Source organism: Rousettus aegyptiacus, unplaced genomic scaffold (genome assembly GCF_014176215.1).
Source record: "Rousettus aegyptiacus isolate mRouAeg1 unplaced genomic scaffold, mRouAeg1.p scaffold_m13_p_15, whole genome shotgun sequence".
Taxonomy (NCBI): domain Eukaryota; kingdom Metazoa; phylum Chordata; class Mammalia; order Chiroptera; family Pteropodidae; genus Rousettus; species Rousettus aegyptiacus.
In genome coordinates this window covers 60,392,147-60,407,523 of record NW_023416290.1, presented here as the reverse complement: position 1 = coordinate 60,407,523, position 15,377 = coordinate 60,392,147, and the positions used below count along the sequence as shown (strand labels likewise).

Sequence of the window (15,377 nt, the reverse complement as noted above, 5' to 3'; positions counted from 1 at the left end):
AAGTTCCTCCCAGGGCCAGGCTTTTCTGGAATGTGTGCAGTTGCACATGCTGGGCCCCCCGCCTAACCCCATAATGTTTATGAAACAGGTCATAAAATAGTGTAGGCCCACACAGACATGCCTCTGGGGCATCTGAGAAGTGACAACAGCAAGGCCCGAGAGTGGCAGGATAAGCTGTGCACTGTGCCGGGTGACATGTGCACAGTGCTGGAAGCCTGGGCCACCAGTTGCCCTAGGGCTACCAATGCGGGGCGGGAGGAGGGCTTTCCTGTCACTCAAGGCACAGCAGTTTCCCACCCCAAAACAAAAGAACGAACTCTGTCCTATATCCACATCACAGGACACTAGAACTGGCCTGGGCTCCTGGGTTTCCCTCTGTACAGCAGGGCACAGGCCCCTGGACTGAATGGGGGTACCCTACCCCTGTTGGTGCTGTGTGGAGTTAGTTCCCCCAGACTGGGACTGATGGGTCCCAAAGACATCAAGAAAACCTTCCTGCAAGTGACCACCACTCCCATTCCATTCGAACCCCCTGCACCATCCACTCCATCTCTGTCGGTCCCCCATTCCCAAACCCATCTTCCGAATCTCTCAGCACCTCCGTGTCTTCAAAACTGCTGTTAAAGAAGAAGAGAGGAAGTGTGTTCACAAAGATATAAGATAAATATGTGTACTACCATTTAACAATGTCCCCCCAAAACGATGTCTCAGTTCTAAGCTCGGGAAGCGGTGATGCGAGTTTATTTGGAAAGACGGTTGTTACAGACATAATTAAATTAAGGTTCTTTCGATGAGATCATCCTGGAGGGCCCTAAGTCCAAAGACTGGTGTCCTTATAAGAGAAGGGGAAAGAGGTCCGAGACAAGCAGAGGAAGTCTATGTGACGACAGAAGCAGAGAGGGGAGCGACGAGCAGCCACGAGCCGCGAAATGCCAAGGACTGGGAGGGGCCTGGGAGAGAGGCTCCCTCCGGGACTCCAGAAGGAACCGGCCCTGCCGACGCTTTGATTTCAGACTCTGGCACTGTGGTAGAATAAATTTCTGTCGTCGTAAACCACACCCAGAATTTGCAGTGATTTCTTCCAGCAGCCCTGGGAAACCAGTACAGTGTGTCAAACAGTTATTTAAGTCATTGACTAATGAGAGAACCAGGAAAGCGGTTATAAGTTCAAAACCTCGAATTTATAGAGAGTGAAGGAATGCTTAAATGAATTTAAAACAGATGGAGATTTGATTATTCCACAGGAAAAAATTTAATCTCCACTTGACCAAATTTATTGGCATGTCTATAAAAAAGAAGTGTTTGCATTGCTGTTTGTTTGTTATCTGCAATTTCCAGAGCTGTAAAATAGCTCAAACAGGGTGAGAGGCGGAGGCCTGCCAGAATCAGAATCAGATAACTCCGAGGGTGGGTGGATGCTAAACAATGTGCGGTTTTCCCATTAGAAGTACCAGTAATGTGTTTACTCCAAAGTTTAAATTCTCATCACTGTCTCCCCAACCCTTTTTGACTAAAGCAAAGATCTCAGACGAAGATCACTCTGGGCCATAAAGCAAGGCTGATCTCCATCAGCGTGGCTAGGTTATTCGCCCTTTTTTTGCAGTGCTCACATATCATATATCATAGAGGTCACTGTAGGTTTACTTTGCTGGAAGTTTTCATAAGAAACGTCAGATTAGACTTTCCCAAGCCTCTGTCATTTGTTATCCCAAGGCTGGAAACATAATTCCTATCATTTTGGCGAATTTCTACATTCCCAGGCCTGCTAGGAAGTGACCTTCCTGATCACCTGTAAGGCCCAGAATCTGCAAAACCCTATGAGGGTTTTGTAGGCATTGGCTCCATAAAGTCGGCCCCAGGTCCGGAGCGCCTGATGGTGCCTGAGCACTAAGCGCCCCTGGCGGTGGCGATCTGCAGGCCTGGGGTGCAAAAAGGAAGACAGACTCCATCGAACCTGCAGAAATGTGGATATTGCTGTGAAAAGTCAGGGCGGTCTCAGTAAGAGTCTGAGTAGCTGGCTGGGGCCCGTCATCTAAAGGGGTTGCCTTTCAGTTGACAGTCTAATAAAGTGATATGGGTTACAGATGTCGACAGTAAAGTGGAATAGACTAGGTATTCCGGCACCAAAAGCGATGTTCAGGGGAAAAGAAAGACTCGCAACTCCATCTGTGCAGATACAGCGCGCACGCGCACACCTGCCCCCGCGCACCAGGAAGGCTGCACCCACAGCCCCGCCCAGTGTGTCCAGCTGAGGGTCTCTGTCAGACATTTTAGCCTGGGTAGCTTGAGGAGAAACAGGAAGGGCTTCCTTCTCTACCCAGGAAACAGAACGTGAAAACAGCATCGACGGTATTGAGGCAACTCTCCGTCACTTGTCACGCGGTACTGTTACCAACTCCTGGGCCGCCTGTCGGGCAGAGCGGTCCCTGGAGGCTGGGAAAGCCCACTCAGCCCCAAAGGTGGCTGAAAGGCGTCTGAGCGACAGCAACACAGGCTGTGTCCAGAGTCCACCTCTGGAGGGCCCATGGCTGGAAGCACCCAGTTCCGTCCTTGTCTAGGGGCTCGGAGAGTGTCCTTCGTTGAAGACACGGTCTTCCACCTGCAGGAGCGGACTACAGAGCCTCAAGCTAAACAGACGCCAGGAACTCAGTGCAGTCGTTCGTTTCTTAGCCAATCTAAGAGGTCTACTGAGGGCTCTAAATAGTAATGCAGCTGACAAAGAAAATTGGTTTCTGTGACACGCAAAGATAATAAAACTAATTTTAAAAAACATAGACAATGTGGCCATGCCACCCTGAACGTGCCCAATCTTGTCTGATCTCCAAAGCGAAGCAGGGTCGCGCCTGGTTAGTACTTGGATGGGAGACCACCTGGGAATACCAGGTGCTATAAGCATTAAAAAAATAAAAAAATAGACAAAATCTCTTTAAGGGCCACAATTAAACCTGTTTTCAGAGAAAGTGAATACTACATGTGATTTACAAATACAAATACTTTTTATGCTCATTAAAAATTATGGAAATTTGTATTGGAAAAAAATGATGGCACTTAACATATAATAATCTTGACATAACGTACATCAAATCCAAGAATGTAGCAAAAATATCAATGAAGCCGTTTATTCAATCTGGAGCAGAGCCACGACATCTACTATCTGTAAAACTTCACGTGTTGAGTCCTCTGTGTAGCCAGGGGCTGGAAACCCTGGCCTAGAAGATGCTAGAATGGAATCAGGGAAGTCAGAACGGCGGCGCTAATGTTTAAATAACTGACGTTTTGGCGGGTAAAGTACACAGGCCCGCTGCCCAAGACCTTCCCGGAAAGCACCAGCAGACCAGATCCGCGTGGACTGTGACAAAGCCCAGGGGACTTCCCGTGGGGCCTGCGACATTCACAGCGGTTTACTGGGCAGATGGGACCCAGGGAGGCAGAAGGCTCCCCGGACTGGCCACTCCTTACGGCTTGGCATGTGGGACAACCCTGCCGGTCCTGGGACCCTTCTCTTAGGGTGGTGAGAGAGCAGACCTCGGGGGAACCCCCAGACCCAGGAGATCCTCCCGCAAAGAGCTGGAGCCCTCGTCACGGGAGGGACTGTGAAGCCAGCTTGGAAAATGGTTCTGCAGTTCCTCAAAATGAGAACTTGCGGCCACATGGTGTGCAAATGCTCCGGGTGAGAAAGGCAGCGTGGAGGCAGGAGGGGTCACCTGCAGGGAGGAGGTCGGACAGGAGAGCCGCTCTCACCTCCTGTTCTTGGATGTGTGATCTAAGCTGCCTTGGCAGGGACTTGCGTTTAGTGCTGGCGCCCCACCTTTTAGCCACCGCCCTCCCGGAAGGCACATCCAGGGGATGATTTCTCAAAGCGACCGTCACGGAGTCTTAGGGCTGCCAATGAGGGACCAGTGTGCTTTCGTTAGCTTAGGTTCCTACTGTTCTCGCAAAAAGAGGACGTGGAGGTCGGTCTGCAGCTTGTCCTTAGTTAGATTATAACACTCACACTGCTGCTCCTGGCGCACCCCTGGGCCTGGCCCTGGAGGTCCTTGTGGCTGGGCTGTCCTTTCGAGAGGGGCAAGACACCCAGGGAACTCTCCCTTTGCGGGTGGGAAGCAGGCCAGAAGCACCTTGTGGAGGATTGGGGTGGGGGGGAGCGAGAGAGGAGTTGTCAAGAGGCTAGACCCCCCCCCCCCCGCCAGGAAAGGCGGAGCAGAGCATGTGGCAAGGTCTGCTGTCCCGAAGGCTTCAAGGACGTTGGAGAAGGGGTTTCACCACTCCCTCGACTGTGACAGCCCAACTGGCCTCTGCTCAAACCAGAAGGACATGGCCCACATAACCTGAAGCCTTAGCTTCAGGCCCGCTGGGTCCTGGCCGGCGGCCACCACGGCTCTGCCTCCCCTCTCTCCTTCTGCGGGCCTCGGGGAGCCTTCCTTCCCCATGTGGTCCCTGAGGTCTGCGATTTGTATAGCCCTTGGCATGGCTGCCAAGACAGCTCATGGTGGGTCTGGATGTGCTCCATGGGGTACCGCTCCCCAGTTCAACCGCTGTGGGCAGGATATGGGCCCCCCGGGAGGAAAAATTTCGTGAGGACCAGGGTGCCAGCCCTACTGTCACACTGCGTATATTAAGGGGACTTACACACGAGGGGCATCTTGGGCAGCAAAATGGACATGGGCACCCTCTGCACCCCACGGCAGTCATCCTAGGGTCCTACAGGACAAAGGAAGGATGGACAGGGTACTGGCGTCACCCGGCCCGATTAAGGGCAGACACCTTACCTACCTGCCTGGGGCCCGGGAGGGGGTGCTGATCATCTCTGAGGGGTCTCCAGGAGGCGACCTCTGCTCTTGCCCAGATCTAACTGATCTAGCAGGACCAGACATGGGGTCCCGTCACGAAGTCTTCCAGGCAGGCTCCATGACTGCGTCAGCTGGGTCACCCTCCCAACTGCAGGGTGTGGGCAAGGGGTCCTGCACTTAGCACCCCACCGGAACCCTAGTGGCCTTCCAGCCCCGAGGTGCACTAGAGAGAAAAAGGCCAATGCTGGGCATGGCGGGAGTCCACGGGGCCAGTGGCGCGACAGGGTGGGCGTGGTCAGTGGCAGACTCTGGAACAGCCGAGGAACTGCGCCCATTCTGCGGCAGGACCCAGCCACTCCCACACTCTCATTTCAGGAGCCACGAAAGCTAGGAGGTCCCTTTGCATTCCATGAGGGCCAGGGGGCCCCTTGGGGACCACTGCCCTGTGTCTCCGGGCCAGGCGGCAGGACGTCTGAGCAGTGCAAATAAGAGGACGTGGCCGTGCTCTCGCCTGTGTGCTATTGAACCTACAGCCACGCTGGAGCCCACGCCTGCCCAAGGACTCCGTGGGCTGAGAAGCGCAGGACTGAAGGAAGGCGAGGCCCAGCCTTTAGTCACTCAACCAAAGACGGGGTGACCCAGCCCTCACTGGCTTAGTCTCAGGCCACACCTGGGAGAGGGGGCTGCTAGTGGCTGGGCCCTGGCTGGCCCCTCTCTGGTTTGAGAAACTGAGGGGCCTGCTCATAGTAGGGCGGGCGACAGCGGCCTTTGCGGCTCAGGCTTTGCTATCACCCGGGGGGCTGCCCTCTGGGATCAACACAGAGCCTTCGGTCCTGCCTTGGCCACAGCCTCCCTCTGGGGTCTCCCTCAAGTCCCCCAGCCGTAGGTCTGAGGGGCCTTTTGGGCAGGCCCATGAGCCTCAGAGTAGCTGCCACCTGCTGTCCAGCTGGAAGTACGGACGGCCCGACGGGAGGCGTCCGGCCTGGTGGGCGCCCCTGCCCCCGTGGCCAGAGGCCCAAGTCCAGGGCAGCGTGAGTGGGAAGGGCGTGCTTGGCGGCTTCCTCCCCTTGAGACTTTGGACTGTGTCCTGTTTCCTGCCAGGCACCAGCAAGAAGGCCTGGAGACTTCAAAGGGCTGTGGCTTCCTTAAACCACCCACCTCCAGCCCTGTCCCCAGGGCCACCCGGCCCCTCTCTCTCTGAGACCATGCCTGTTCCTCAGGGTCTGGCGCCTCTGGGACCCTGGGGCCTGGCGTGCCTGGCACACAGGAGCACGTGGGCAGAGGCTCCTTAAGAACCTTTGGTATTGCCTAACAAGCAGGAGAGTCGGAAGGGAACAGGCACTCCAGCAGCTCCAGCCCCAGGGTGTGGGGGAGGGGTGCTGGTGGGGGCTGAGGATGTGTCAGAGGGGGGGTGGGAAAGCCACGCTACCCCACCCCCTCCTTCTCAGTCTCCACCCACCACCAAAGGCGGCTTTTGTAGCCCCCAGCCCCCTGAAGGCAAGCAGCCAGGTCAAGCTGCCCCTGCCCTCAGGGCTGGGCTGTCAGCGACACCTGGGAGCTGGTCCACCTGGTGCTTGATGGAATCAGATCAGGAAGCCCCAGAGCCCCCAAAGGGCAAGGCCCAAGGGTCCTTCCCTCCCATTGGGAACTCCTGGTACTCAGCTGGCGCAGCCGGCCAGTGGGGCAGGAGCCACTGCTCCCATGGCCTTGTGGCTGCAAGGGCTCCCCCGCAGAAGCGGGGCCCCTAGTCCGTGACAGGCAGAAGGCAGCAGCTGCTGAAACCCAGGGTGCAGGGCCTTCGGGGATGTGACTGCGGGAGCCAGACGCCGGAGGCCAGTGGCTCAGGGGAGGGGGCCACTGTGAGCTGAGGGGCCCCGAGACTGGCTGCGGCCTCACAGCATGGCCCCTCTGAGTCCCACTTGCTAAGCCCCTTCTGTGCCTGACTTTGCAACAAACTCCTGCTGTTAAGTCACCGAAGGATGCCCGGGGGAAGAGGACAAGCGGGTCACAAAACGGGGCAGCTCACCGTGCCAGGCCTGGCTGCCTCAGCCCACAAGGCCTCAAGATACTTTGCCCAGCTGGAGCAAGGACTCCATTTGGCTGGAGGCCGGGGGTGGGCTGCCGTCAGGTGGGTACCGCGCTGCCTCTGAGCATCGAGGCCTGGGATGCTAAGCCCAGACTCTGGGCCCTGGAAGCAGGCCTTCGGGCAGTTCTTGGAGGTGGGGATAAGAGTCTGGGCTCAGAGGGCATAATGCCAGGACCCATGAGAGCAGCCTGGGACGGAGAGGGGGCGGGGGTGTAAGTGGGCTCCTGCTGAACCCAGACCATTGCTCTGTGTCCACAGAAAAAAATGTTCCTGGGATTAACAACTCTGACTCGTGGAATAAAAATGCTTTACTATGCAAATCCTACACAGGTCCCGGCACCATTGGACCCTGACTCAGGACCCGCTGCGGCCCCTAGCCCGAAGTGCCAGGGCCTCCTGTGGAGTGTGCAGGTGTACGTGACCGTGCCGCGCATGGGGAGGACCCCCACAGCCACGGGCAATCACACACTGTGGCAGTCCCAGCCTGCAGATGGGTGGGGCGGAGTGAGGTCCCCACCTGCCCGGATTAGGATCCACAAGAGTCCACGCAGTCCTTCCCGCTGCGGAACACGTGGTAGATGCTGGTGGGGGGGAACATGGCGACGGCACCAAGCAGGGAGCCCAGCTGGATGGCCACGCCAGCCGCCAGCAACGCTGGCCGGCCCCCCCCGTGCAGCAGGGAGCTGGCAGCCACCTTCACGTATGAGAACAGCCCCAGACACAGCACCCAGGACAGCACCTGACAGGGAGCACAGACATGGCAGCAGGCTGAGTCGGAGACGCTCCTGCTCTGTGCAGACCTCCCCTCTGCCGCCCTCTCTGCTTCAGCGTCCCCAGGGGACTTACCACGAGGGTCGTCCCTGCAGTGGTGCCCACCAGGGGTGGGCAGGGGCTCAGAACTGCCAGTGTCATCAGGTAGGCCCCAAAGAGCATGCCCAGGAGAGAGAGAACACCCAGCCCTGCCAGGGACCTGTCGAGGGTAGGCAGAAACTCAGGGCTGGCTGTGCCAGGACTGGGCCCCAACCCTGAGCTGCACCCCCTGAGCGGCTCAAGGGCCCTGGCGCACCTGCATAGCACGCCCATGGCCAGGAAGCAGGCGAGGGGGTTGGCGGTGCTGCCCAGCACCACTGCCAGGTGGTAGGCCAGGCGCCCGTAGGGCAGGCAGGAGAAGCTCTGCACGGCAGGTAGCACACCGTTGGTCAGCGCGTTGGTGACGGCCAGTAGGCCCAGCAGGCAGACTCCTTGCGCAGAGCGCAGCCGACCGGCCTCAGGGTCTGGCCTGGGCGTGGTGCCCACTGCCTGGGCTGCTGGCTCCTGCAGGGGCAGGGCCTCTTCCTCCTCCCCTTCCTCCTCCCCTCCTGCGGCTCCCGCCTGCAGGCCAGGCCCTGGAACCCCTGTGGGCACAGGTGGCGGCGATGGCAACAGCAGCAGGAGACCCTGGAAGGCGGCAGCCGAAGTGACCAGAAGGGCGGTCAGTGCCCAGAAGAAAGTGCTGGCGGGGAAACGCTCTGGGAAGTAGTGGGGGGGCCCAGGAGTGCCGTTGGTGGGGGCTGGCGGGCACTCGAGGCGGCCCACGCCCTGCACAAGGGCCAGCACGCAGGGCAGCAGGGCGCTCAGGCCCTGGCCCAGAAAGAAGGACCGCAAGAAGGGAGGTGGCAGGTGGCTCAGGAAGGGCAGGAAAGTGACATTTGAGGCGCAGCAGGCCAGGGCCAGTACAAAGGTCAGCGTCAGGAAGGCCACGGAGTGGTTCTGCCCTGCCGCGGTTGCCACCTGGCTCCACAATGGGGCCAGCAGGGCTGTGCCCACCACGCTCAGTGCCTGCACCACCTGGATGGGGGCTCGCTCGCCCTTTCCCGGGGCCAGCCGTCTCCACAGGGTCACCACCAGCAGACCTAGGTTCCCCAGTGCCACAAGCACAGAGAGATACGAGGGGAGGCTCCAACCTGCAGGGAAGGGGGGGCGCACATCAGAGGCAGGAGGCTAAGGGAGGAGCGGCTGCAGCCCATCTTCCCTGCACGCTGCCACTCACCCTCGGGAAGGTCTTTCACCACCAGAGGCAGCTCCACCCAGACCCCATTAATGGCAGCCCAGGACCCCATGCCAAAGAGGGCTACCAGGAGGTGGGTCAGCACCAGGCGGCCCAGTGGGGGCGCTGCCATTCGGCCGAGGCTGGGCCCTCCAGGTCTGGGCCCAGTTCACGGCCAAGATCCTCTTTCCCCGTCTAGGCCTGAAGAAGACGCTTCTGCTCTTCCCGAAACCGAAGACCTCTCCTAGCCTAAAAGAAACAGACGCGCTGGCGGAGGCACAACGAAGAGACGCAGGAGTCAGAAGAGCGACGTGCTGCCAAGCCCAGGGACGGTGGAGGATGCCGGGGTCGGCAGGAGGAGGGGCCGAAGCTCAGCAAGTCGCGCTCGCCGCTGGTGTCGGGACCAGTGCATAGGGGCTAGCCCCAGGGGAGGATGATGTAAGAGGGAGCTAACTTCGGGTCTGAGTTGCCGAGAACACCACCACCCTTACCCCAAAACGGGCACGGGGACACAGACCCCGGCACAGGGGCACCTCTCCGGCGCCACGCATACCTCTGTGGCTTCTGCGCCCGCCTGGGGGTCCCGGGCTTCTGCGAGACCCAGGACGGCCGAAGCCGAGTGGGGCCCAGAGAGGATGTGGCCGCAGCGGGCCCCGCCCTCGCCGCGTCAGGTGGGCGGCGGAGAGCAGCCCAGGTGCCGGCGCCTCCCGGTCCAGCGTGCGCGTGCTCCAGGCCCCGGAGGGCGGCTGGCCGCCCCGCGGCTCCGGGATGGCGCCGCCAAAGCCCAGCGTGGCGGCCTCAGCTGAGAGCCGGCGAGGACGGAACTGTGGCCGGGACACAGCCGGGCCTAACACTCAAGGGCCGGGAGTCCGGGAAGCCCAGGGCGGACACGACCCCCCGCATGGCCCTGTCGCCGGAAGTCCCGCCCCGGAAACCGGGCGTCGAGGCCGCGAGGGGGGCCACGCCCCTTCCGCTCCCCCGGGGCGGCCCCTGCATCGCGACCCGCGGCCATGGCGCCCGGCGGGGCCCGGCGGGCGCGGCGCCGAGTCCGAGGCGCGCCGCCGGCAGGGGCGGGCGCGCGGTCGGCCGAGGACTGGTGGTGGGACCGGCTGGCGCCCCGCGGCTCCGGGTACCACCTGCTGCAGTCGGACAGCATGCTGCTCGTGCTGCCCGGCCCGGGGCCCGTCCGCGCCCGCGCGCACAGGCGCGCCGCCCGCCGCGCGCAGCGCCTTCCGCCCCCTGGGGCTCGGGCCGCGGCGGCCAAAGCCAGGCCCAGACCCGCAGCCGCGCCCGCGCCGCAGCAGGGACCCGACCCGGGCTGGGGCGACCGCATCCCCTTGGAAATCCTACTGCAGATTTTCGGGCTGCTGGTGGCGGCCGATGGGCCCATGCCCTTCCTCGGCAGGTACTCCGGGCCCATCGGGCGCCGCGGAATGGCTCAGACTGACGTGTCGCCACCCAGCGGGTGGCAGAGGCAGGGCAGAGGACGAAAGTGTCTGAGCCCGTACACCTTTGTGCCAGAGAACAGTCTCTCAGGGGGTCCCGTTGGAGCCCCAGGGGCCTGGCTTTGAGCTCAGGTGTCCGCAGCGTTGAAGAGTTGTCGCGGCGGTAGTGGGGGTTATCGGTCACGAAAGGACTGGCCCTTCAGAGATTTTCTTCCAGGGCTGCACGCGTGTGCCGTCGGTGGCACGAGGCCGCCTCCCAGCCTGCTCTCTGGCACACCGTGACCCTGTCGCCCCCACTGGCTGGCCGCTCCACCAAAGGTGGGGCCAAGGCGGAGAAGAAGCTCCTTGCTTCCCTGGAGTGGCTGATGCCCAGTCGGTGAGGCGTGCTCTCTGTTCCCTGTCCTCTCGCTTCACCTGTGTTGTGTGGCAAGCCCCAGGCCCCTCCCTGTCTCCCCACGCCCAGGTGGTGGGTGGGGAGGACCCCAGGGCAGAGGCAGCTGGGAACACTGCGCAGCTCTGCCTCTGCCTAGGTTTTCACAGCTCCAGAAGCTGACCCTCATCCACTGGAAGTCCCAGTTACACCCCGTGTTGAAGGTGAGGGCACGAGGCCGCCCTGCACGCCAGCTCTGACACTCTGGGGGTGCCCAGTGCCCAGGGAGTGGGTTGGGCACCATGGGGCCCAGCGCCGTCCCCTGGCGATACCTGCCTGGTTTTCCTGTTGTCTCCCCCGGCACGGAGGCGTCAGCAGTAGGAGTACCTAGGTTGGCCTAGCAAGGGTAGAAAGGTCCCAGCTGAAGCAGCGAGTGGCACCAGCCACTGGTTTCTCGCCCCTGTGCCTCCCCACATCCTGCCGGCCCTCTGTCTTCTACAGCTGGTTAGCGAGTCCTGTCCTCGGCTCACCTTCCTCAAACTTTCCGATTGCCATGGCGTGACGCCTGACACTCTGACCATGCTAGCCAGAGCCTGCCCCCAGCTCCACAGCCTGGACGTACAGCACTCCATGGTGAGCCCTGTGTCCCCAGGGGCCCTGAAGCAGCCCAGGCCAAGGTGACAGGTACCTCTGTGCTGGGTCCCCAGGTGGAGTCGACGGCCGTGGTCAGCTTCCTGGAGGAGGTGGGGCCCCGAATGCGCAAGCTCTGGCTGACCTACAGCCCCCAGACAGCGGCCATCCTGGGTGCACTGCTGGTAGGTGGGCGACAGGCAGGAGCAGTGTGGATGCTGAGCCAGGGACTGCCAGGCCACTAACCGTGCTCGCCCCCACCCCACAGGGCAGCTGCTGCCCTCAGCTGCAGGTCCTCGAAGTGAGCACGGGCATCAGCCGCTACAGCACTCCCCTCCAGCTACCTGTGGAGGCCCTGCAGAAGGGCTGCCCCCAGCTGCAGGTACCCGATGCTCCCCCACACACACCCGTCCCGCACCTCCCCATCTGCAGCCCGGGCCTTGCCCTCAGGTGCTGCGGCTGCTGAACCTGATGTGGCTGCCCAAACCTTCCGGGCGAGCGGTGACCCCCGGCCCAGGCTTCCCCAGCCTCCAGGAGCTCTGCCTCGCCGGCTCCACCTGCAGCTTCGTGAGCGATGAGGCCCTCAGCCGCCTGCTCCGAGGCTCCCCCAACCTGCGCCTGCTGGATCTTCGTGGCTGTGCCCGAATCACACCTGTGGGCCTGCATGATCTGCCATGTCAGGGTCAGCTCTCCGGGGGGCGGCTAGGCAGGTGCAGTGTGGGGGCCCTTGCCCACCCGCAGCTCATGCCCATCCCTCTCACCTCCAGAGCTGCAGCAGCTTCACCTGGGCCTGTACGGCACATCGGACCGGTTGACTCTAGCTAAGGAGGGCAGCCCACTATTGACCTGGAAATGGTGCCACACTCTGCGAGAGCTGGACTTAAGTGGCCAGGGCTTCAGCGAGAAGGATCTGGAGCAGGCCCTTGCTGCCTTCTCAGGGACGCCTGGTGGCTCACACCCGGCCCTGTGCTCTCTCAACCTCAGGGGTACCCGGGTCACAGCAAGCACGGTGAGGTCAGCACCCCTCCCTCTGTCCCTCAGAGCCAGTGCAGCTTGCCCCCCATCCTGCCTGGCCTGCTGGTTCCAGGGGCCTGAAAGGAGAGCGCACACTGGCCAAGCCCCTGCTTGTGCTCAGCTTTGGGGACTGAGGGGTATTGGGCCTTGATAGCTTGGGTGGCAGAGCCAGTTGTGGCGCATGGGCAGAGAGGACTCCCCAGCCTGGCCCAGCCCTACAGGGGCCGGGCGTTCTGGGAGCCAGTGGCTCAATGCCTTGTGCCTGCCCTGCTCCCACAGCTCTGTGATCAGCAGCTGCCCAGGCTTGCTGTACCTCAACCTGGAGTCCTGCCGCTGCCTTCCCCGAGGCCTAAAGCGGGCCTACCGGGGCCTGGAGGAAGTCCAGTGGTGCCTGGAGCAGCTGCTCACCGGCCCCGCCTCTGCCAGCTAGGCAGCCCCGCTCCGCCCCCTCTCCCAGTTTTGGATGTTGGTGCTTTTTGTTACAATAAAAGTTTCCTAAGAATTGTGTGTTTCCTAAGACTAGTGGGGGCACAGGGCTAGAGCTAGCCTGCAGCCTATGTTTTTCTTTGGGGGGGGGGGGTTGGTCGTCTGAGTCCGCCTGTGGCAGCGAGCCTTGCCTGCGCACTGCCAGGCGGGAATCTCAGGCTGCATGTGTCCCACCCTCAGGGACAGGCAAGCTGGTTGTATGGAAGGCTGTGGCCTAGACACAAGCGCCAGGGGGCGCTCAGCCGTGGGGTCTGGTGTGGGGGCGCCTAAAGGTTTCCCTCCATCTGAGGCCGGGATGTTCCGCCATCCGGCCCTTCAGGTGAGGACTTGAACCCGGAGGGCCTCCTGCGGGTGGTGTGGAGTAGGGGCCAGCAGGGAAGTGCACGCCCAACACAAAGGCCTGGCCAGGGGGCTCTCCGGAGAAGTAGTAGTCAACAGTACGGCCCCTTCTAGAACCCGCCGCTCAGAGCTTCTAGAACTCGGGCGCAGCCTAGCCTTGATCTCCACCTGGCATTGCTCTCCTGCCGGACGCCTGAGCTCCAGCTCCTTCCTGGACCGCAGCCCTGGAAACGTCCTTCTCCCAGGTAGGAGTGTGACTGCGGGCGGTGGCTCATGGCAGATGAGCCCCCCAGCTGACTGCCTGTGCCTGACCCAGGCTCAGGCCCCGGCCTCCAAGAGGCGGGTCAGCAGCCTGCCCACGACTTCCGGCGGCAAGCGCTTCCAACTCTGGGTCCTAGGAATTTTTTGCACCGAGCGCCACCTAGCCAAGTGCCTCAAGAACAACAGCTTCTACCCCTTCGTGCAGCAGCAGCCCAACGGTGCGCGCGGCTGGCGGCGCGGGACGGAGATCCGGGGGCGGGGCGGGGCGGGGCCTGGGCCTGGGTCCCGCGGGGGCGGGGGCGGGGCCTGCGCCAGGTGCCCCCGCAGAAACTGCGGGCGGGACGCTGACTGCGGCCGCGAGCCCTGCGTGGGGCGGGCTGTTCCCGGCTGGAGCCCTGGCACCGTCACCGCCGGCTGCGAGCAGGGGCCGCCTCTCCTCACGCGGCCCCGCCGCGTCGTCCCCAGTCTTCGTGCTCGAGTACTACCTGGACACGCTGTGGAAGGGGACGCTGCTCTTCGTCGTCTGCCTCTTCCTCATCAGCTGCGGTCTCGTGAGCCAGGTCTGAGCTCCTGGGCCCTCCCACCCCGCTCTACCTCACCTGGGGGCCGGACCCGCCTCTCGGCGCCCCGCCCAAGCCCGCTCAGAAAGGCCTGGCGGCGCCCACAGGTGCAGAAACAGGCGACTTGGGGCATCCCCGCCTACGGCATGGGCGTCGGCCTGTGGCTCATGATCTCGTCCCTGCCGCGGCGCCGCCTGGTCCTGAACCACACCCGCGGCATGTACCACTTCTCCATCCAGGGCCGCACCGTGTGCCAGGGCCCCATGCACCTGGTCTACGTGCGCCTGGCGCGCAGCTTCGACGGTGACGCGCGGGGCGGGCGGCGGGTGAGGTGAGGGCGAGGGTGTGCACGGGGACGGGAAGCCGCTCAGGGTTGGGAGGGGCGGGCACCTCAGCCCTCTGCCCCGCCCCGGAGCCCCCAAGCTGAGCCGCGTGCCCCTCGCTAGCCTACGGAAAGTGCTTCTTCCAGCTGGTTCTGTGCGGCCATAAGCTGGAGCCACTGGTGCTGGTGAAGCTGTCGGAGCGCTACGAGGTGGGTCCCGCCGCGACCCAGACTCGCTTGATGTTGACCACTACTCTGGGTCTTAGGGTGGGGCCGTGTCACCGGCACAGGGTGAACACAACGCGGTCCTCTGCCCAGCCTGTGCGCTGGAGCGGGCAGAGAGGGCGCGGGGGCTGACTGGCAAGAGAGGTGCGGTCCAGCAAGGGGCGGGGCCACCTTCCGGTCCGGGGCAGCGGAGCATCCCCTGCGTCCCCTGTGTGGGCGAGAGCTGACTGCCTGCGGCTCCCACAGCAAATGGAATTCCTGGGCCGTCACCTCGCCTGGAAGCTCAACATTAACTACTTCGACTGCCTGGCCACGTCCTACCGGCACGTTGTCCGTCACTGGCCTCTGGAGGCCTCCTTCAGCCCGGGCATAGTCCTGCGCAAGACCAGAACCTATGACAAACCCAACTCTCAGTGTGACCTGGATGTGTGAGGCGGTGGCAGGCACCCCACCAGCCCTCACCCCCAGGACCGCGTTCGCCCGTCCCCTCCCGCTCCGCCCAGCACTGGCGCTACTCAGTAAAGCGGCCTCTTGCTCCCAACTGTGGTCTTTTCTGCAGGGTGGGGAGGGCTCCCGCCCTGCACACCTCCCCGGGCCTCTGGGTGGAAGATGGGGTGGCAGTGGGAGCAAGGGTCAGGAGGTTAGACCCATCACAGGACAGGCATGGGACACCCTGCCGCTCAGCCAGCAGCGCTGAACTGGCCCCACCTGGGCTCCAAAGGGCTGACGGATGAATGGAATCAGGATTCAGAAGCTGATTGGCCCAGTCTGGTTCAGGTGCCTGGTTGCAGTCCAATCAGCAGTGGGCTAGGGCACAACCACA

The 15,377-nt window shown here is 62.1% G+C and overlaps 3 protein-coding genes across 3 annotated transcripts; 2 read left to right on the top strand and 1 right to left on the bottom strand.

Annotated features, from left to right (window-relative positions):
• Positions 1–7,164: 7,164 nt before the first annotated feature.
• Positions 7,165–9,826, bottom strand: SLC52A2 (solute carrier family 52 member 2). Its single transcript, XM_016131882.2, has 5 exons — positions 9,456–9,826; positions 8,906–9,151; positions 7,943–8,819; positions 7,723–7,846; positions 7,165–7,615 (listed from the first exon to the last, which is right to left on the bottom strand). Exons 2-5 carry the CDS (start codon positions 9,033–9,035, stop codon positions 7,403–7,405), a joined length of 1,344 nt encoding a protein of 447 aa, XP_015987368.1. The 5' UTR covers positions 9,036–9,151; positions 9,456–9,826; the 3' UTR covers positions 7,165–7,402.
• Positions 9,827–9,888: 62 nt separating this feature from the next.
• On the top strand, positions 9,889–12,863 carry FBXL6 (F-box and leucine rich repeat protein 6). Its single transcript, XM_016131777.2, has 9 exons — positions 9,889–10,307; positions 10,565–10,723; positions 10,878–10,941; positions 11,219–11,350; positions 11,425–11,532; positions 11,616–11,729; positions 11,798–12,029; positions 12,115–12,361; positions 12,641–12,863. The coding sequence occupies exons 1-9, from the start codon at positions 9,913–9,915 to the stop codon at positions 12,789–12,791; spliced, it is 1,602 nt and encodes a 533-aa protein (XP_015987263.2). The 5' UTR covers positions 9,889–9,912; the 3' UTR covers positions 12,792–12,863.
• A 279-nt stretch (positions 12,864–13,142) lies between these two features.
• TMEM249 (transmembrane protein 249) lies at positions 13,143–14,986 on the top strand. Its single transcript, XM_016131928.2, has 6 exons — positions 13,143–13,166; positions 13,503–13,665; positions 13,913–14,007; positions 14,115–14,310; positions 14,454–14,539; positions 14,801–14,986. The coding sequence occupies exons 1-6, from the start codon at positions 13,143–13,145 to the stop codon at positions 14,984–14,986; spliced, it is 750 nt and encodes a 249-aa protein (XP_015987414.2).
• Positions 14,987–15,377: the final 391 nt, after the last annotated feature.